Source organism: Tympanuchus pallidicinctus, unplaced genomic scaffold (assembly GCF_026119805.1).
Source record: "Tympanuchus pallidicinctus isolate F22 unplaced genomic scaffold, pur_lepc_1.0 scaffold10, whole genome shotgun sequence".
Taxonomy (NCBI): domain Eukaryota; kingdom Metazoa; phylum Chordata; class Aves; order Galliformes; family Phasianidae; genus Tympanuchus; species Tympanuchus pallidicinctus.
Window position 1 is genome coordinate 8,904,654 of NW_026294619.1, and position 21,751 is coordinate 8,926,404.

Here is a 21,751-nt window from a genome sequence, read left to right on the forward strand (position 1 = left end):
TCCCGTTGCTTATGATACAAAGCATTTTTACAAAGACTTCAGTTTATGAAGCATTTTGGCATGTTTCAAGAATACACAGTCCTGTATGAAGCCTTTTCTACGAAGCCTTAAGAAGCATTTTAGCACAGACTCATTTCTTTATAGCTTCCCTCTGGAATTCAGCATTGCTTAATCTGAACGAACGGGAACATTAAAACACAAGATTCCATTATAGGATGGCAGCAAAAAAATTGAGTCACACACAGTGTTAAGTGTGTGAATTATACATGCTTAACTGGAGAGATAGAAAACTTCTGCAGGAGACAAATGGCCTCAGAGTTTCTTCTGTGTCAATTAAACAAACAAACAATCAACAGTGTCTTAAAAACAACTTCCTTAGCCCGTACTGTATGGATGGACATTCTGGTTCATGTGCCATCAGTGTGTTTATTCAAAAGAATTATCTGGGCAAACTCTTATGTACTCTGAAAGTTAACAGGTTTTTTTTTTTTTTTTATTAAATAATTCCATCTTTTCTTTGCCCTCCTCGGTCTTGTTACCAGGAAAGCCGCTTGCCAAGGGAGTCAGAACTGCCATCTCTGCCTTACACAGTGACCCTCAGTGGCTATGGTAGAATCATAGAATCACTCAGGCTGGAAAAGACCTTAAAGATCATTGAGAATATAGGAGAAAGCTGCTAACCAGAACGATCAGTGTTCACCACAACTATTCCAAGTAGCTGCAGTACACAGGGTGTGACTGTCCAGCTACAACAGACCACTGCTTCCAAGGATTATAAACAATAATATATCCTCTCCATTTTAGCCTGATGTCGTACTCCTAAAACACGGATTCACTTTGATTAAAGGATAGAGTGAGGTATAAAACCGATGCTTTATCCATGATGCTATGGCTCACAGCAACGATGAACAGTTTTAAGCATGCTCTTACTCCTGTACTGAAGTCTCAGAGACCAAATTGTAACTCCTTTCCCTTCCTTGTCTTACTTCATGGTCAGGGATCTCAGTGAAATGTGTGGCACTTGTTGGGAAAGCTTGCTCCTCCCAGAGACACAATCTTTGCTCATGACAAAATAAGGCCTCCATGATGAGCCCATAACCTCATTTTTCAGCCAACACATAGGGACAGACATTCAAGTCCACGTCCTGGCTACTGCGTTCAGAGACTTTAACCCAAAACTCCAAAAAAAGTCCACAACCAACTCCTTAAAAATATATAATACTTTTTCTGTCCTCTGAGAAATATCAAAACATGTGTGTGAGTAGAGGAGAATCACTCCACAGCCTTGCGATGCTCTGTGGCACAAGGCAGCCATTTTCTGTGCACCTGTGAGCTTCTTAACAAATGCTAATTGCTGACAGTTTTTACTGCAAGGAAACTAGAACACGCTTTCCTTCCTGTACCCAAACTCACTGCTGAGCAGGAAGTAGTAAGAAAACAATTTTTTTTAACAGCTGTATATGGGGCGAGACAAGAAATTTTATCTGCTTACCAGATATTTATTTGAATAGAGGGATGGAACCACAACACTATTAATCCAAAAGGTTTAGTAGTTGAATGATTCAGGTCAAATTCACCACTGTAATGCATCACTGACTGCTTTTCAAGAGCTGTCTACATAGTCATTACTCCAAGTCTTTATCTCAGTGCACGTGCACACGGGTCAGATGCATGCGATCTCACTGGTAATCAGCTGCGCTGCAGAGATGCCTGGGCTTATCAGCAAGTGCGTGCAACCACAGAGCAGACTGAAGCATGCACATGAATTGATATTATTTTCCTTCTTACTGTCTCTGACTTTGCAGGCTCACACCCAAGAACGTGTCTATTGACTCCTAGTGCCGTGGTACTCCTATTGCCCCTTCAGCAAGTGTGTCACAGTGGGGGAGCTGAGTGTCTCGAGGATATGAAGGAGGGGGGATGGTAGAGCAGGAAACAAGGGCACTTAATTGCTTCAGATGTTGTACTGAGGGATATGGTTTAGGTGGGAAATATTGGTGTTAGGTGGATAGTTGGACTGGATGATCTTAGAGGTCTTTTCTAACCTTAGTGATTCTATGACAAAGGGAGCTGGGAGCAGACACACAGCCAGGGGTGTCTGATTGCTAACAATACCCCCAACAGAAAAGTCTGCCACTGGGTCTCTGGCAGCTCTTGAAGAGCTCAGAAGTTTTTCTGTGTCCAGAAGAGGGATTAGGCCAAAGCCCAGGTAACAGTCAACACAAACCCTTCCTTGATAACACAGGTTGTGTGTCAAAGGGGAATTACAAAAATCCAAATAAGTGGATTATATCAACTTTACAAGGAAATTCATTTTCCTCGTGGCTTTTGAAAGAAACGCTGTCAGAGATTACGTCTCTCTCAGAATACAGCAGCTTTCTGAGCAGAAAATAAAATCCACTGAGTTCAGTGAAAAAGATGCGCTTCTGCAGGTTTGGGATGAAGGGACCTGAACAGTCTGTTTGATTTGTGCTGTGCAGAAACTGCTCAGCAATTTCACATTATGCAACACAAAAAACCCCACCCAAAGCTGCTCAAGTGTGCAGTGTTAGCTTTCAGTGGAAATTTAGACAGCGCAGAATTACCAAGATAAGAGAAGTTTTCTCTTGCTATCCCTCTTCAGTGTCTTTGATAGTAAGGTTTTGTAGCATTCAGGCAAAAATAACCTGTGGTTTCCCCACAGGAAACCCACGATACTGCTTGTATAGGAGCGATAATTTCAGGGCAATTAATGAGATAGCATTGTGCTTAGCAGTGGTTTAAGATAAAAAACAAAATTCACAACGTTGTCTACAACGCAAAAAAGACACCAATTAATTTTAGCCTAAGTGCAAAGATCCATTCATTAGTCAGAATCACTCTTTGCAGCATTTGAGGTTGGCTCTCTTCTGGCAGCAGCTTTATGCCAGCGTTTCTGCTCATTTCTGGTTACAGCTGATGGTGCACCAGGTCTGCACCTGCAATCTAAGCAAAGAGCTACGCACTAAGGTTTAAAGAATGTTTCTACTTCCTTGATGTGTTCATGAGATTAGAGACACCGTACATGACACTTTAGCATGAGCTCCCCTCAAAGCATTTCTGCTATGGTTATTTGCTTTCCCTAGAAAATCAGAGATGATTTATGGCAGCCCCACTTCAAACAGAAGCCTACAAGATGTAAATGACCTTTATCTACATTTCTCAAGACTTTTACTACAACCAGTATCTTTCACTCTTTGCAGAGGGGTTTTCCACAACACCACTTACCACCAAAAAAAATGACATTATTTTGTTCCAACTTTATCTTAGGACAAAGTTTTTGTTTTTTTCCCTTCAGAGCGTCTGGTATGATGCCATGTTTTGGCCGTAGGAGAAAAACACTGTTGATAACACGCTGATGTTTTAGTTGTTGTTGAGCAGAGCCAAGGACTTTCCAATTCCTCTGTTCTTCATACTGAACTGCCAGCAAAGGGAGGCACAGGGAGCTGGGAGGGGACAGAACTAGGAGAGCTGGCCTAAACTGGCTAAAAGGATATTTCATACTACATGACATCATGTGGAGAAACTTGAAAAACAGCAGGGAGCTGAAGAGGTAAATAGCTGCTATTTGGGAATGGCCGGGCATCAGTCAGTTGATGGTGAGCAATCACTAGCACACCACCTGTTTTGTATATATACACGTTGGGTATTTATGCATATATGGCATAAACACATACATGTGTGCATTATCACTATTATATTTTTTCCTCTACTTTTTCTGTCTTATTAAACCGTTTTTATCTCAACCCATGAGTTCATGCCACTGGGAGGGGGTGAGCTAACGACTGTGTAGTGCTGAGCTACCTGCTGGGTTAAACCACAGCACGTTTTTAAAAGAAAGCCTGTAATTTGAGTAGTGATAGAGAAAGTAAGCGTGTGAGGCCTGCAGCTATTGTCAGTTGTGCACTTTATTTCACTTTCAGCAAGTTAGAATAAATGTGCATTCTGAGGCCTTCAAAAAGTACCACTTGCTGACAGCATGAATGTATCACAAAAATGCACTGAACTAAACGAGTTCATAAGTAAATAAGAGATGTAAATATATGAAGTCAAATGTATTGGAACCCTGTGCCAACTGCCTGTCCAACTACATTTGAAAAATGTTATATTCTGTTTTAGTGCCCATTTTTTATGAAACAGATAAGGTGGTCCCCAGAATTGGGGATAGCAAAGACTTTCTCACTTGAAAATAAGGAGGGCCTTTTAATTTCATGACAAAAAGGAAAAGGGAAGTGCAAACTCTTAAAGGACTTTCAGGTCAATAAGGCTGAAAACACTTTTCCCTAGAGATTTTCAGTCACACAAAGAAAATTCCAGGCTTGTCAGCTGGAAGCTGTTATGGATTGCAGTCACAGTAAAAGTTCCATCCTGCTTGAGGACATCCAGAACCAGAAAAACACTTTAAACATTTAAGTTCCAGTAGTAGCCTTGCTTCTGCAAGACAGCTGACCTCCTCTGGGTCTTAGCAATTTTTCCTTAATCAGCCACTGTCTGAGCCCCATGTCCTGTAGCAGTGGCCAGATAGCTCATCATAGAAAGTGGATATATGAAGGTCACCCTGAAAGTAATACGATCTATTTATTTCAATGGAAACTACAATGGGTACAAAAAGCACAATAACACTACTTGATAGAGCAAATTGTCAGCTATGAAAACATATTTTTCAACAGTCACCACTGGCTGATTTGTGTGGATGAGCTGATAGACGATGCGCTTCATTTTGTGGTGTGACAGCTGCGCATGGCTGTCTAGTGTTTCCCATCGCTGTTGTCTCTGCTGAAACACACCACCCACTGCCTCACTGTTATCACGTTCATTGTTTGGTCTCCAGAAACATTCAGAAGAGCACTGATGAATGTCAGTGGGCGCCGTTTTTACCACATGGAAGAATTCAGTGACACACCTTTGCTTCATACGCACTCCCATGTCAGATGCCATTCTGTCAGACTGCCCCTCTGCTGCCATCTGTCACACAGCAACAACATTTAAGGGAATATTCGTGGGAAAGTTTAATATCTACTGCCACACCTCCAACACCTGTCTTTGATTTTGTGGGCCGAGATAGTAACAAAGGAGTCAGTGCTTTCAGAGCAGCCATCATAGATGGCTACCACATGGTTAGCTGCTGCTACTTATCTTCCTCCTCAGAAATGTGCAGAAACCTTTCAGTTCCATATGTGCCACGGATGCAGATCATACAAGTTTAAAGAACTTAATGGTAAGTGCAAGCTACAATTATCTAGAACAAGTACTTAACAGAAAAGAACTACCAGAACCAATAACTATTCCATTATGTAGACAGCACAGCAGATTTTCGAGGGAAAAAATACAGATCTCTAACATACTACTTACCCTATTTTTTGTGTGTTTTATTCCTAACATCAATATCAATATCGCTAATATCAAGCTTAGATTCAGATAAGAATCAATTTAAGACCCATCTTCTCTCTTCTGAACACCAAGTTGCCTTTCATACCTGCTTTAGGATTCTTCTACTTCCTTTCCCCAAAGCGGCCAAGAAAATACTACTCCATAAGCTTTTTTTTAATTTGTCAAGTGATCTCTCAGTCAGCTTCACGTGACCATCCAAGTCCTCTGCCAAACTGTACTGTTAATCTGACTCCAGCTGAGCACAGACTTACTCCTTCATACATGCCTATGCACACAGATATTTAATAGTACTGTTTACCTTTTTGGAGAACTAATGTAACAAGAACCACTCCCAACCGAATCAGAAGTCCATTTGACACTATTCATATCTTGGAGACACCAGCAGCATAAGTTTGCCAATGACCACATAGTATTTCAGCAGTGAAATATACCTCTCCAGAACATGCACCCAGCAGCTTAGCTCAGGGACTTCAAAACCAGAGGAAGCAGCTTTGTACACAGTACACGCGGCACTGCTTTGTTATGCTTTTCTAAAATTAGGCACAATTTGTCCTTGCCTTTACTGTCCTGAATAACCGCATTTTAAGGAGGTTGCTGGTTTTTAACTTAGCGCAGCTATAACAGACAGGAAAGAGAATTAAGAAGAAATATTCACTATAGATTTCAGAGCCTGCAGTGAAACGTTTCTTGCTATTGAAGAGGACTTGCGGTGTGTTGCAGGCTGCTCAGAAGAGCTTATCAAACTCATGCCTCATCCAACAGACTTTGTTGTTCAGCAGCATCTTTGGCTGCAGAAGCAATGATTTGCTCTTGGAGAACAGATTTTTTTTTAATGTGCTACTCCAGGCCTACAGAAATCCCCTGCTGCATTCTCACTATTCACCTATCCATTGTGTCCATAATTATCTCCAAAGGAATTTATTCCTTATAATCTTCTTGTTCAGGCTAACAAGCAATTCATTATGAATCCTCTGCAGACCTCAGATTTACTTCTCACGCTCTCGGCTGAGAAACTAAGTAGCTGTCTCAATTAACACAATATGTATTTCCCCACTATCTATTTTCCATCTTCCCACTCAAGATCCTTCCTTTCCTTCACTAGAGACCCCATTTTGAGGTTCATATTCCCATCATGTGGCTTCGGGACTCTTCTGTTCGACTGAGCCTACAACATGGAATTGTTAAATCCAGCTGGTTGAGTCCTTCTCCTTCCCTAAATGCATGACAAGCCTTTTACTTTCAAACATATCAGTTGCAATTAGCATTTCACAGAACTGTATCTTTTCTACGTCAAAAACTTCAGTTTAGACTACAGATGATAGCATGCATCATTTACTGAGAGGAGCTCTCATCCTAAATCCCATTTTTCAATGAAATGTGATGTACATGTGCTTTTTCATTTAATACTGAGATAATATCTATATTTAATTTTGATGCTACCTATATTTGAGTAGGATGTCTGAATTTAGTAGCTAGGAGACACCAAAGCTATGACCAGTTTAAAATGTTATTTTTCATTCAACTTTTCATCAAGATAATTACAACCTCAAAAATAATGCTCATTATTTCTAGAATAATTTCTCATTATTAACATGCTTCATTCTGATAAAGCTCTGAGTAGTTAAGAGCTGTTCTTGCCTTTGGACTCAAATGAAATAATATATCATATTAAGACTAATCTGCACCTGCAAAGAATGCTAAACCAGTAAATTATTTCTTAAGCATTAATCTAAGCCAGTTAATAGAAAAATAATATCTAAAAGTAATAGTATCCCAAATAAACATATACAGCCAAGAACATTTCCTCCTATAAGAGCATTTCCTAAAGAGGATGTCTTTGCATCATTCCTTAGATTATACTAACTAAGGACAGTTTAAATACACGTATTCTAAAAAGATAAGCACAGACAGGTGATTCACCTTTTTTTTTTAAGTAACACTTCGCACTTCTACGTTATGCATAATTGGAAATAAGATCAACTACTCTTTAAAAAAAAAAAAAGCAAAAACCAAAACCACACAAACTCTCAGAGTTTAAAGAAAGTCTCTTAAAACAGTTCTGTACAAGCTGGCTTCCTCTGGAAGAAGCAACTGCAATTCTGAGAATAAAATGGCTTCTGTAGCCAAACACAGGCACGCTTCGTTAAATTTAAAAACAAACATTCATGATTTACTCTCTATCCACAACTTGCTGTTGATCATGGGCCCAGATTCATAGACTTGAAAGAACGGTGGGAGAAAAGCTGTCAATGGTATAATTTCTACATCATGCCACAGCATCTTTTACTTTTTACAAAACTGTAGGCTCTCTCAGCAAAAAACTTTCCAGACTTGGTTTAGAAACCTCAAGGTAGAAAGAGTCAAATAGCATTCCTATGGAAAACATTCCTGTAATTGAGTTTAACAGGCACCCAAATACTTCTGTGAAATGCAACATAAAAGCAAAACAAGACACCTGACAGTGTGGTTTCTACAAAAGTATGCTTGTATCATATGAATTGAACAAATAATCCTATACATACTCTTCCGTGGCAACATGGGTGGATATTACATGCAAGCACACATGTAGATTTTTTATTCCCTCTCAGAATCGTATGATCAAGGAGACTGTCAGTTTGCTAGTGAAGTTGTAAAAGCCTGAGCTACATTTCCTGTTTGTAAGAAAGCTGGTGAAGAGAAGACTAGAGCCCTTTGAGATTGACGGCAACTCCATAGATTTGTGCTCCTAAGTCTGATATAAAACAACATCCAAGGTCTACCAACGTAACATAAGTTGATTTCCTGTTGCATAAAGAGGCGTGGGGCATTCTTACAAGCAACATAACCAGGTAAGTCTTGTTCTTTTTGTACTACACATTTGAAAACAACAGAATGATAGAAACGTACTTTGGTTGACTACCAGTCCACTATTCTGAAGTCAAATTATTAATAATAATATAACGGTGAGGACGAGTCACCATCACTTGCTTAAACCTTCATTAATCTTCAGCAAAGCGGACAAAAGCATAAAGGCTTGTTGATGAAGGCTAAGCATTGGCATCATTTTTGTGCCTAAAACATTTACTAAACTGAAGATTTCTTATTTTATGGTGGTGCACTTCTTCCCTTCTGAAGTACGAAGTTGATATCTTATAAAGCAATTAGTTGTGCACTAATTAATTGCAGCTTAAGGAATCCTTTCCGGTGTATTAATCCTGTCTTAAAAGCTCACACAGATGGAAGCATTATTAATGTTAATTCAACATTCATCAGACTCTTAATGTTTCTTTTTAGAAGAGGTCATTAGTACAGAATATTATTTATCTCACGATATAATTGGACAGAGAAAAAATTAATTTTGTCTCATTGTTGAAAACTTTACAGAAAGAAACAAGGAGAAACAAACCATTTTATGCTCCAGCTTATCTTCTAAAACTTCGTAGTGATCAAGTAGTCATTCACACAAGCAGGTTTATGAATTGATACTATAGATGGCATGTTGTTAAGCAACTCCTGCTTGACAATTATCTGTATTCCCTATCTCGTTTCTCTTCAATAGGAAAGTGTAGTAAAAGAATTCTATGTTCCTTTCTGATGAAAGTACATTAGAATATGTATATATATACTAAATAAAGTACATTAGAAAATAACAGAACAGAGCTTAGTATTTTCTGCTACATATTCATATACTGTTAGGAAAATAATACTTATTTCTAGCCCCACACTGTAGAATCTGGTTCCTTTCACCAAAATATAAGTACATAATTAGGAAAGGATGATCATGCTCATTCCTTCAAGTTGCAATAATTGCAGAATTGCAGAAATTAATCCTAGAAAGATTAGAGTGTTTTGTTTTTGGCTTTTGTCATAGAACCATAGAATGGCTTGGGTTGGAAAGGACCTTAAAGCTCATCCAGTTCCAACTCCCAGCCATGGGCAGGGTTGCCACCCACCAGCTCAGGCTGTCCAGGGCCCCATCAAACCTGGCCTTGAACGCCTCCACAGGAAGGGGGCATTCGTAGTTTCTCTGGACAGCCTGCCATTGCCTCACTATATTGTGAGTGAAAAATTTCCTCCTAATATCTAAACTTCCTTCTAGTTTAAAATCATTCCTATTTGCCCTATCAGCTTCTGCCGAGGCAAAAACTCAATCTTCACCTCGTTTATAAGCACGCTTTCTAAGGACCAGAAGGCTGCATCGAGATTCCCCTGGAGCCTTTTCTTCTCCAAGCCAAACAAGCCCAGCACCTTCAGCCGTTCTTCATAAGAGAGGTGCTCTAGCCCTCTGATCATCTTCATGGTCCTACTCTGGATCTGCTGCAACAGCTCCACATCCTTCCTGTACTGGGAGACCCAGACCTGGACACAGTACTCCAGCTGAGGCCTCACGGGGGCAGAGTAGAGGGGCAAAATTACCTCCCTCACTCTGCTGGCCACCCCTCTTTTGATGCAGCCTAGGATGTAGTTGGCCTTCCAGGCTTAAAGTGCTCACTGCTGGCTCAAGTCCAGCTTTTCATGCACCAGGACCCCCAAGATCTTCTCCCAGTCTGCCTGGGATCGCCTGAGCTCAGGTGCAATGCCTTGCACTTGGCCGTGCTGAATCTCATTAGATTCTCATGGGCCCACTTTTCAAGCCTGTCCAGGACCCTCTGGATGACACCTCTACCTTCTCTTGGGTCAACTGCACAGCTCATATTGGTATCATCAGATCACTTGCTGAGGGTAAACTTTTTCTGTTTTGCCTTTAATCCCCATTCTAATTACAGCAGAATAGACTGTAAACAAACAAACAAACAAAAACAACCTAAAAACAAGCCAACAAACGCTTATTTATTTCCATGTCTTGTATCTGTTGGTAGAAAAAGCAGCCAAGAGACCTAAAAATTAAATAAACTACAATTAACAACGTACTTAGAAAGGCTTTTCTGTGCCTGCGTTTATTAACTGAATACAGTATGCTTAAAGCAGCGTAAATATACATATACAGATACACCTCCAAGTTTGATCCTATTTCTGTACTAGAAATGAAAGAACAGCAGAAGAAGAATGCTTCCAGAATGTAGAGATTATTGTATTAGGTGTTCAAATTATTGATGTTTTTGTGAAGATTAAGTGAAGTATACTCCCCCCCTGGAAAGTAGAATTAACTTCAGACTGACACTGGAAAAGCACAGACCACACAGAGGAGCATGCTTGAGTGAGAGATCAAGGCCTTTGGTATGCTTTCATGGGTAACTGAGAACTGATTTTGTTTCTGAAGTAGTGCTGTCTGGCACACAAATAGATCATATTGCAAGACAGAAAAAGATTCCAAGAGAAGACACTTAAGTCACTTACGTGTTAGTATCCATTATACTGAAATACAAGCAGATGGAATCAGAATTTTGGGAAATTAATTTTAAAATAGTCCAAGTGATGTTCAGCTAGGAACAAATTCTACTTTTGTTTCTATCTCTCCCCATGTATTTTTATAAACTACATATTAGAAAGCTAAAGTTTGTAAATTTAAAAAAATTGGTATGATTTATTAGAAATTCAGACTTCAGGCCTTTTTTTTTTTGCTTTAATACTTTGAAATCCTAGAGAAATAACATTTTGCCAACCTTTATTTTTTTTCCAGTCAGTAATTCCAATTTAACTCAGAAGTAAACTGTGAAAAACACCCTGCTTGTCCTCTAAAATTTAATTCTCTTGTTCAATTCAATGAAGAATTCTCCTACTCTGGAAACACCAGGGAAAATCAGAATTCCTGAAACAGAGAAATGAAGTGTAGCCTTCAATAGCAAGGATCACAGAATCTATAAACACTGGAAAGGATCACTAAAGTAATCTATTTCAACCATCAATCCATCATCTAGAAGTTGAGAACTCAGGTCCAAGCTCTACGTTAGGGATCTACTTCCTCTTTTTATTCTAATGAATCACAGAATAGTAGTTTCTGTCACAGATACATGAGAAAGGAATCTCTCAGGCCACAGTATTGCTTTTCCTCATTGAACAATGATTATTAGGAAAAGCAATAAGAAATGAGCATAAGAAAAAATGAAAGGCAATCATATAACAAAAGATAGAAGGGAAGAAGGAGGAAATATTTAGGCACTGCATTAGCCATAAGGATCCTGGTGTTGACATGCAAACTGGACTACTGGTAGTTTTGGGCAGGTTGCAGAGAATGCAAATTTTGTAGACCTGTTGTAAAAGGTTTGAAGCACTGGTTGTTTTTGATGTAATAACATCTTCTAGGTGAGACATGCCTTTTAATTCTTCCTCTGGAAAATGGGAATACGTAGCTGCTTCAGTGCAGTGTCTTGTCTTAAATGTCTGTATCTCACTGTAAGAAAGTGTTTCTCAACAGGAAAAGTGTTAATGCAGTCATGGAAAGCCCTCAAGTTCCCTTGAGAGAACTACAGTAGCAGAAAAGAAAGCAGGGAAAATTGAATATTTAATTTAAAAGGAAGGGTAAATGACCACTGGAAGGATCATATGAAGAAAAGCTACCAATCTGCCAGAGAGGTACAGCTTATTTGTTCTGTTTTGTTCTTTTAAGAAGAGTTCCAAGCAGGAAGAAAAGCTGCACCTTAGCCGATGTGACTCATGATTTTGCACCACATGGGATTATTTATCTTACTTCATCGTTGTAAGAACATCTGCGGATTGGAATAAAACAAAACTAAAAGATCTCCTGCAACACCAGCGTAATTAGGGAAAAAAACCAGAAGGGACACTTCCTAAGGTGAGCTGGAGCCCAGTGAGCCAACGAGCAATCCCTTCTATTTTCAGCAGGACCAATACATTGCCCTTGCCTACAACATGGGAATACATACTCCTTTACATCAGCTTTCCTTTAAGAAGTAAATAAAAACTTAAGCCCTAATGGAATCCAGCTACATCAAAAACAAATGGGAATATTATGGACATGCTTGAATCTCACTCTGACGGTACATCTAACCTCTCCCATTGACTGCTCTGCTTCTGCAACACTTTTTTGTGCGCCATTACTGGAATTCATTAAGTACATTCATTAAGTCTAAAAGAACGTGAAACATGCCTCTAGGAAATGTGAAGAATTGAGATTCACCATTTTTAGTTTCACCATTTTGCTTGGCTAGTATGTCTGCTGTCAGGGAAAGGTTTCACAGGCCATTTGCAGCAATGCTGATCATTCTGGCCATCAGACCACAACAATTAGTCTATTGTCATCAGAAAGCTTTGTGATGGAAAATTCATATGAGCTACGTTAATTGATGAATCACTAGATAAGATTTATCTATGGGTTCCTTTTTGTGTTTGTAACAGGACTTCAGCAAGAGGCAGTTTTAGCACAAGAGGAGCTCAGTGAAACAGAACCACCTGGTATAGGTACTTCAGGAGCTGTTCAGGGTTTTCTCTGCAGTTGTCCATGGGGTGTCCAGCTCCCAGTTTCTGCTCATCCTTAGCTACTACACCATTTGCTTTCTCAGGAAGGAGAGCAAGGATATGAGTAAAGATAAGTGGCTTTAATAGGATATGCAAGAAAACACACAGCCAATCTTTGAAATCTGTTGCACAAAGAGAAATTCCCAGTGTAGTTCTATCCAAATTCATTTTCTGAATTTCATTCATAAACTCTAACATTTAGCAAAAACTTACTGAAAATTAGAAAAAATTCAAAGCTATTCATTAAAATGAGGTTTTTTTTTCAATGTCAATTTCTGATTTTTACTGCATTTTACAGGCAAACCAGTATCTCAATCTTTGATTTGCTGTGAAACAGCATCTTTGTTAAAATTTACAGGTTTTTTATTATTTAGCAGCTGGTTTGGATATTAATTGTTTAGCTCTTCCAGCTATACTTCTTGTAGCGTGGAAAAAAAATACAGAAACTTGAGTTAAAGGAGGGAAAAAAAAATAAATCAACAAGCCACAAAAAATACAGCATGATTTTTAGATGACATGTATTGTAAAACAATTTTCTTTCAGTTACAGGAATGGACTGCCATTATTCTGTCTGGGGAGTTTTGGCCTTTCTAAGTTTGGCTCTCATTTTTTCATTGATACTGAATATTTCACACTATATGAAAAAGAAACAAGAAGGTAAGCAAGACTGTCTCTGTAAGGGATGGAATTTAAGAGCTTAAAAATATCTGCAGAGAATGCTATTGATTTTGACAGGTGTCAAACCAACAAACTACTTCTCTGAATCTTACAGTTATCTTTTGACTAGAATGATTCCAGTTGTGAGGATGAAACTGTTCAATTATTTAGGAGAGTCAGATAACATTAGAGGATGATCACTAGCTGCCTAATCCGCTACCAAAAGCAGTTACCCAAATTCATCCTCTGAAGATAAACCAACAGCATGTGTATATGGTGAAGAATTTATTTCTGGCTAATGTTTTATTTTTAAAAGTGTATTTTTAAGATGAATAACTCCCCTTTTGTAGAACATTTTTTGATGCAACTGATTTAACATATGTACTTTAATTTAAAAGTGATTTTGAGTAATACAAAATACATTTAAGAAAATTGTATCCTCTTCAAATTCCTAAAAGCTTATTTGAATTTCAGATATAAAAATTCTGTACTCACTTTATTTGGAACAAAAAATTGCTTTTCATCATGGGATTCTAGTGCTTAATCCAATGTGTCAATAATAATAGTAATGTGTTTAGTCTATGGAACTAATTTGTTTTATTTGTTAGAGGGTGACTACAGTCATGCTCTGTTTTTGTTAAAATTAACTAAGATTTTTCACATCACTGCCTAAGGCAGTACTACCAATCAGCTGTACAATTCTCACCATTCCCATTGAGGAAAAGTAACCTTACACTGGGAAATCTGCTCCTTGTGCTGCATGCATATGGATGGGCAGGCAAACACCGGTAGATTGAACCACTTGAAACATATTCACATGCATAGATAATTTAGGTAAGCAGGAGGCTTACACCTATAAGCAGAATTCACGATGAATAGCTGACAGGCTATTAAAAGAGAGCCTGGAGTGTTCTGGGAGAGGGAGGAGGGAGTTGCCTTTTTGTTTTTTGTCTTTTAGTGTTACTAGGCAGACATTTGTGTGATGAAAAATCACAGCCATTTACAAAAATAACCTTGAGCAAGGTTGCAGTCAGATTGGCTGATGCTACAGTATTCATGGTATCAGAGTTTTACCATGGCAGATTCTGGAGTTCTGGAGAACAAGATAGAAAGTCATGCATTCCTGAGTTATTAATCAAGCTCTAGCAATAAATCTTTCTGCCTCAGTTTCTTCATCTGCAGATCTCTCTCTTTCAGAGACAGGAGCAACTCTGAACTGCCAGTAAAACAAATGAACCTTTCATTTGCTAATATAAACACATGATGTGCCTCCTTAGGCAGAGGGGGAAAAAAAAAAGAAGAGTTAGAAGCAGAAAGAGGAGGGAACGAGAAATTAATCCCGTGTGTTACAGTACACTTCTGAGAGAAGGGACTGTATTTGATGCTTAACAAAATAGAGATTGAAGACCTTCTTGTAAACTAACACAGAGTCTGTAGCATAGCACAGAAACATAACACAAGCTTTTTAAATTATTATTCAAAAGTAATTGAGTGAAACGGGACAACTGAAAGTGCTCAGATGCCACAGCTTTCAATTTCACTCTCTACAGTGAAGTCAAAAGCATGTCAATTAAGACAATTATCTGAATTGTTCTTAAGGAGCACATTTCATTATCTTTTCACTTTTTAATTTTTTTTTTTCCAGCTAAAACGTATAAAGACAATGAAGACAACACTGAAAGGTAAGCTGTATAAGTAATCCTTTTCTGAGAAGAGTAAAATAAGCAATAAATGGTGATAGATGTCTTTGAATTTTCTTCTGTGCCACCCCTCCAATATCATACGTGGCCTGCCTGGAGATACTGGAGAGCAGAATGATTGTTTAAAAAAAGAAAAAAAAAAAAAAAGAAAAAAAAAAAGAAAAGTGAGGGGAAAAATTTTCATGTAAGAGATGCCCTCCAGACATTTCATCAAGAATAAAAAACTGCATGCTGATATGGTAACCTTCAATACTGAAGGAAGCATGATATATTGTGTTAAGGCGCTATTTACTACTCGGAATCAATGAATCCATAGTGAAGAGAACGCTCAGGAAACAATGAGGAATTATGATCTGTTATTTCATTCTTGTGGAACAATAGTTTGTATTTGCATTTCTTTTACACATTACATTCCAAAGCAATAAAGCAGTTTGCATTGATTCCAGATGCTGGACAGCTCCCCATCTGTCACCAAGTTTGTTGAATTTACTCCATATTAAAGTTACTGTGGAAAACAGAGATGGAAGGAATTTCATCTCAACTCCAATATATCAGGCCCTTGAATCAAAACCACAAAAGCTGCTGCCCCCCCTCCAAAATCAATCCTCATTAACATACTCCCTGGAAACTGGAAGTCCTTCTGCTTTGTTTGTTATTGCCTGCTCAGCTGAGAAATACCACTGAAATGAAGTAGCATATTTCATTACTTTATCCTTGACAAGGCACAGGATAGGGATGCAGCAGGATCAGACAATGAACCTCTCAACAATCCTCATTTTTACAAACATGTTTGAAAACATTTTCAAACAACACCAGGTAGCAAAACACAGAATGCCATTAAGAACTCAAAGTGAAATTTTGCTTTGATCTTGTTTAGGTGCATCAGCATAAGAATTTCAGTTCAATTTCAATCCAGTTTTAGTTTAGAATATGGGAAGTGTCCTTTCTTCTCCTTCTGTGAAGTTGGTGTTACCATCTCCTTGGTTTTTAGGTCACATACAGTCTTCTGCTATGTGTGTGTAAAATGGTAAGGTAAGAGTAGAATACGGGGTCCTAAATAAAGTTTATGAAACAATTTAAAATTATCTTTCTATCCCTTTTCTAGCTATAATGACTGCTACAGAGGAGGTGACCCAGTTTATGGCAATCTCAGTCAAGATATTTTAGGTAAGTTTCATTTTAAGAACACTTGTCTCTTCAGTGTCTATAAGAAATGCAGAATTAAAAGCAGACTGGCCAACACATTCTGTGTTTCTCAGCAGCCTTGAGAATCTTTCCCTTTAAAAAAAAATGCTTTACTCACACCTACTTATTGCTTACATCGAATTACATACTGCACTATTTGTAAGATGAGGTCATGTATAGAATTTGACTTTTTTTTTAAAAACTACCCAAACAGTACTGTTCAGTCAAATACTTTGAAACCAACAGCTTTACTATATGTAAAGCTGCACCCATTTAAATAACACACTTAGCACACACACTTCCAAGCAATCTAAGACACAAATTGCCTTCTGTCCAAAGTCATTGCCCCCAGACAAGCTAGCAAATAGTAGCACATACCTGCTCTCAGTGCTGTCCACTCACAAATGAAAGATGTTAACAGAAATGCTGAAGCACAGCCCACGGTGGCTGGAGGGTGGGCAGACTGCTTCACTGGGCCAAAGTGAAGAATCATCATCCATACCATATTAGAGACAATAAAATCATAACTGCAGCTGGATATGGACCGGTGGATGGTATAACACTCAAAGCCTACTAGTCTCTGCATAGCTCTGAAGCTGAAAAGTTGTTTGTACTCACAAATATATAGGTATGTCAAGTTACTCTTAATCGAAGATGTTCTAACAGCTCCAAATAACGTCCAGTTAGGGAATGAGAAACTTCCCATTCAACCAACATGGACAGAATATTTTTTGCTTCAGAGTGTCTGCATCAGAATTTCTTAGCTGATTGCCTCTCTATAAGCAGAGGAAGACAGAAGCAATATCTGTGTCACTACCAAACAAGTGAAACTTCTAATGTAGTAAACTGGGGGGGGTGAGGAGGTACTTCTGTAACAGAGGATTTGTTAATTGGATCTTTTAATTCTGAGTAGTGTGTCTTAGTAACAGAAATACTTTTCTGCTTTGGTACATTACAGAGGAATGTTGTTACGAGCAGATGAAATCCCAGCCTCAAAGGCCAGTTAATGAACTACAACAGGTATCTTCACTTTTAATTTTGGATTTCTGAATCACAGTGATGTGGTCTGTCACAGAGTTCTTGCATTTATTCCATGACAATAAGTATCAAAAATATTCCTGCTGCACATCACAAAAATTCTTCATACTTCAGTGTCTCAGTTTATCAGAGAATTTAAGCACATTTGAATTTTTGTTCAATCTGAGTCATTAGTAAGGGAGGAGAAAGATTACAAACAGATCATTTCCATCTATGTGGCATGATAATGCTCAGTCACAAGCATGCAAATCAGGCTCAATTAGACATGCATCACATGATAATCACAAATTTGACTGATTCTCTCCTGCCCAGTATGAAAATCTATATTCCTTAACGTGTTAAAGACAACCAATTTTCTATTGATTTGTATTTTGTTGTTACTTGAAAATCTAAAAGCATACAAGTTTCAATTGAAATCTGTCTATAATTGAAGCATTCCCCAAATCAATTTTGGAATTGCTTTCTAGGTGTTTCATAAGGAATAATTCCCAGTCTCTCCCTTTTTATTTAAAGATTTGTTTTCATAAACTCCACAGAAAATTCCAGTGCCAATAGTGCTCAACAATTTGGTTTGAAAAACACAGAGAAGTGGAAACAAAACATGTATTTTACACTAGAAATCAGATAACATATGCAGAAAAGTCACCTGTTACTACTTTTTTCTGCACAAAGTCTATGAAAAGTATTGTTGCTAATAATGGGATTCCAATAAATCAATTTGAGTGAAGAAAAACAGATCAAACAATGCCCTGCATCTCAAAGAACCTGGAACGATTACATAAACTGCTCTTATTTCCCACAGAGAATCTTTGAAATGATATCTGGAAGAGGGCTTCCTCTCTGCCACAGTTTTAAGGGTATGAGCCTTACACAATTGTAAGGATATAACATAACTTAATTAGCATTAAGTTACATCAGTCTGTTTTCTGTGCTATTGTAACTTAATCATTTGTACTTCTAATAATGTAATTTACAGCTAGCTCAGGTAAACCTCAGCCCCTACTATGATTACCACGTAGACATGTTCAAAGCATCAGACATAATTTTAAAGCAGACACAACTACTGAATGTTAATTATAAAGTAAATTTCCTTCCAGGTGGAATCAGTTGATCAGATGTGTTACGCCTCACTTGATCACAGCACCAAGGGAAAACTCAGAAAACCAAGGAGGAAGAAAGACCCTCCATTAGAGGATGAAGAAGAAAGATCATCTAAATCCACCATTACAGCTTCCAAAGCTTGCATTTACCTTAACAGTGAGCAACTGGCTGCTGAAAATACAGCAAACATAGAAGCCATTCATGACGATCCCATAAGATTAATGGGTTTGATTCACAGGACAAATGGAGAGAACATTTGAAGTGGCTTCATGAACCAAGTATGAAATCAAAGTGAGATATGCTTTATTAATTCTGGAGGAAGAGTGAATGATTAGAGACAGTACCCTGCCAAACTTAAATTACAAACAATGGTGTGAAGCAGCTAAATAAAACATTCCAAATCATTTTCAAAACACATCTATGGATTAAGCAAAAAATAACTGTAGGCTCATGCTGCCCTTTTAAAGGGACTTTCCTTCTGAATACACTGCGAAAGGGAGCTGTGAACAGAGAGATACCAGCTTCTACATGGTAAGGTAAAAATTAATACTTTGTTTAAAAATAACCATCGAACTTCATACAGTCCTAGAAGATCCACTGAGTTGCCTGTAGAACTCTCACAGAGTATGACTACTCTTCTCCATAGGTTTTAACAGTACTTTTGAAAAGAAATGGCGTTTCACATATGCACACTTAAGGGTTCAGACGCTTTCCCAATTAAAAACAGGTCCGCATTCAAGATTGTGTATTTTCCCATGGCGAACAGTCTACAGCACAGTGTCCAACCTTTCAGCTTGCCTGGGCTGCACTAAGTGAAAAGAAACTGTCTTGGGCCAATGTTTTGGTTGCTGCTGAATGATGGGGTGCGCTAAGGACCAGCTTGGATTGCTTGGTTGGGAAGAGCCACTGCCATGATGGGAAGGGGTGGGGGTGAGGCTAATTACTAGTGGTCTTGGGCTTCATGCAGCCTGTTACATATCCTCACTTTCCTTTTGTGAGCAATATCGGCGTACATCTCGAATCTTCATTCCTCTACTAACGTAACACTTTTTTTGTATAACACCACTTTTTTTGTACTCAAGAATAAGTAAGGATACTGGCAAATGATTTTTAACCATCAGCCTTTGCCAGAGAATTTTTCTAATTTTCTATTTTAATTCCTAGTGCCTTTGTCAATAAACTTCTTCACAAAAGTAGAAAGAACTACTTGTTTCCCCATGTAATTTACATTCTATGTGCACATTCATCTTTACACTTTCAAATCATCAGAAGGTAAGCTTTTATAGAATGGGGATTTATTTTTATGTGACACGTTCTGGGAGTCAGTAAGCAGCAGAAGGAAACAGTAACACATGTTGATGTGCTATGCCTACTCTCTAGGTTTTGGACAGTTCTGTCTTTAAAACCAAACCAAAACAAAAAACAAAAAAAATCCCAACAGCAAGTAAATAAATACACCCATGCAGAGCATTGTGCCAAAGAGCTTGAAATGCTAAAGGGCATTCAGAGTGCCAGTGTCTAAGGTTCTGACGGAGACAGTAGCTCTAAACCAGTTACAAGAACCAAACCACCTACAGGACAAAGAGCTAGTCCATAGATGCAACATATCTGTGAAGGGGACAAAAAAAAAAAAAAAAAAAAGAGTTAAAGAAGTCTGGCCCATGTTTATTTTAGTTAACAAACCTCTTTGAACAAGCTATGTCTTAACTCCTCTTCTAGATCAAAAGGAAAAAGCAAACCCCTGCAGACCACGCTGCTCAGTAGTTCTATTAGCTGTCTTGAGCTGAAATCAAATCAATACACGTAGGTCAATCCAAAATAATGCTTCCTATTTATTTCCATGGAAACTACAACAGACACAAAGAGCACAACAATGCTACTTGATAGAGCAAATTCCCAGCTACAAAAGTTTTTTGGTACAGCAACCACCATCAGCCATGAATTTTCACCAGCAACAAACAAGAGCCTCCATGTTGCCCTCACAAAAATCTGCATTAGTAGAGGTGATCAACTGCTGCAACACACCACCCACAGCCTCATTGTGTTCACATCCGCTGTTTGGTTCCAGAAACATTCAGTAAGAGTTGATGAAAGTCAACGGGAGCAATGTTTTTCACATGGAGGAATTCAATTACATGCCTTTACTTCATAAGCACTTCCATGTCACATGCCATTTTGTCATATGGCCCCTCTGCTGCCACCTGTCGGGTGACAACAAAATATAAGAGAATATTGGCAGGATACCTGTACTGCCATCAACATCTGCCTCTAACATAATAAAATAGGAAGTACTACTTTCAGAGCTACCCTCATAATGATAACAAAATAAGAAAAGGAGACGTTAGGTATAGTCTCAGTAACAGAACCTGTATTTATAGCATTGTATATATTTTGAAGCAGAGGGAAGCAATGTAAAACTTTCTCGCAGAAAGCTCAGCACTTAAAAGCATGTTGGAGAAGCATATTATATAGTGGCAGAAGCAGAAGACTTTGAAGGGAAGAACAGAGACAAAAGCAGAGTATTAAGTAGCACCACTGAATTTTCACAGGTCTATGCCAGACATCCTCCAGTAATCGCAACAGACTCTTGGTGATATCATACTTTCTAGAATACAGATAAATTGGATGTTGGTGGATCAAACTCCAAAATAATTACGTAACTCCTATTTGCCACTGCTGACACACACAAAAAATAATGGTACTGGGAAAAGCTTATCTTCCAACACCTAAAGTTTTTCAAGAACTACGTTATGATTCCAAGTAATTTCCATAGGTGAATGAACTATTTCTGTTCTTTAAATAAATTTGCTTTCATACCTGGATAAACTTGTATTCTGTTGCTGTTCAAAAGACATATCCAGATACATCCAAAAAGCTAATTACAGTTTACATTTAGAACAGATAACATGGAATTTCATACTCTCTAAGTACTTTCCCAAGAAATAAAGGGAAATAATTACCTTAACAAATCCAAGAAGAATGTAGTTCATAAAGTATGTTTCCTAATGTTCATCTATACTCAGAGCCAGAATAAAAGTGACCTACTAAAACATTTCTAAAAGACAATCCTAAATTGTTGAAGAAAACACCACACTCGAATGATTTAAGATACATTGCGTGCTCATGCACATTGCGAAAATCACCCACTGAAGACTGTCTTTTTATGCTAGCGTAGGCCTTACTGAAGCTGTTTCCTTATTCCATTCAACAGCACTTAAAATCACCAAAGTCTTAATTATAAGTGCTGCAACAGTGTAAAAGCAGGA

General features: G+C 38.2%; 2 protein-coding genes across 5 annotated transcripts in view; both read left to right on the forward strand.

The window, feature by feature from the left end:
• Nucleotides 1-21,751, forward strand: part of LOC128091853 (uncharacterized) — a 265,583-nt gene that overhangs the window by 77,186 nt on the left and 166,646 nt on the right. The window lies entirely within an intron of this gene.
• Nucleotides 8,014-20,137, forward strand: LOC128091886 (T-cell receptor-associated transmembrane adapter 1). Of its 4 annotated transcripts, none has more exons than XM_052705302.1 (7): nucleotides 8,014-8,237; nucleotides 11,936-12,121; nucleotides 13,348-13,461; nucleotides 15,107-15,143; nucleotides 16,267-16,328; nucleotides 17,305-17,366; nucleotides 18,482-20,137. In XM_052705302.1, the coding sequence occupies exons 3-7, from the start codon at nucleotides 13,356-13,358 to the stop codon at nucleotides 18,743-18,745; spliced, it is 531 nt and encodes a 176-aa protein (XP_052561262.1). In that variant the 5' UTR covers nucleotides 8,014-8,237; nucleotides 11,936-12,121; nucleotides 13,348-13,355; the 3' UTR covers nucleotides 18,746-20,137. The 4 variants fall into 4 exon arrangements, with proteins under 4 accessions (XP_052561262.1, XP_052561269.1, XP_052561255.1 ...); XM_052705309.1 differs by having other exon boundaries at nucleotides 11,939-12,121; XM_052705295.1 differs by lacking the exon at nucleotides 11,936-12,121 and having other exon boundaries at nucleotides 8,017-8,237.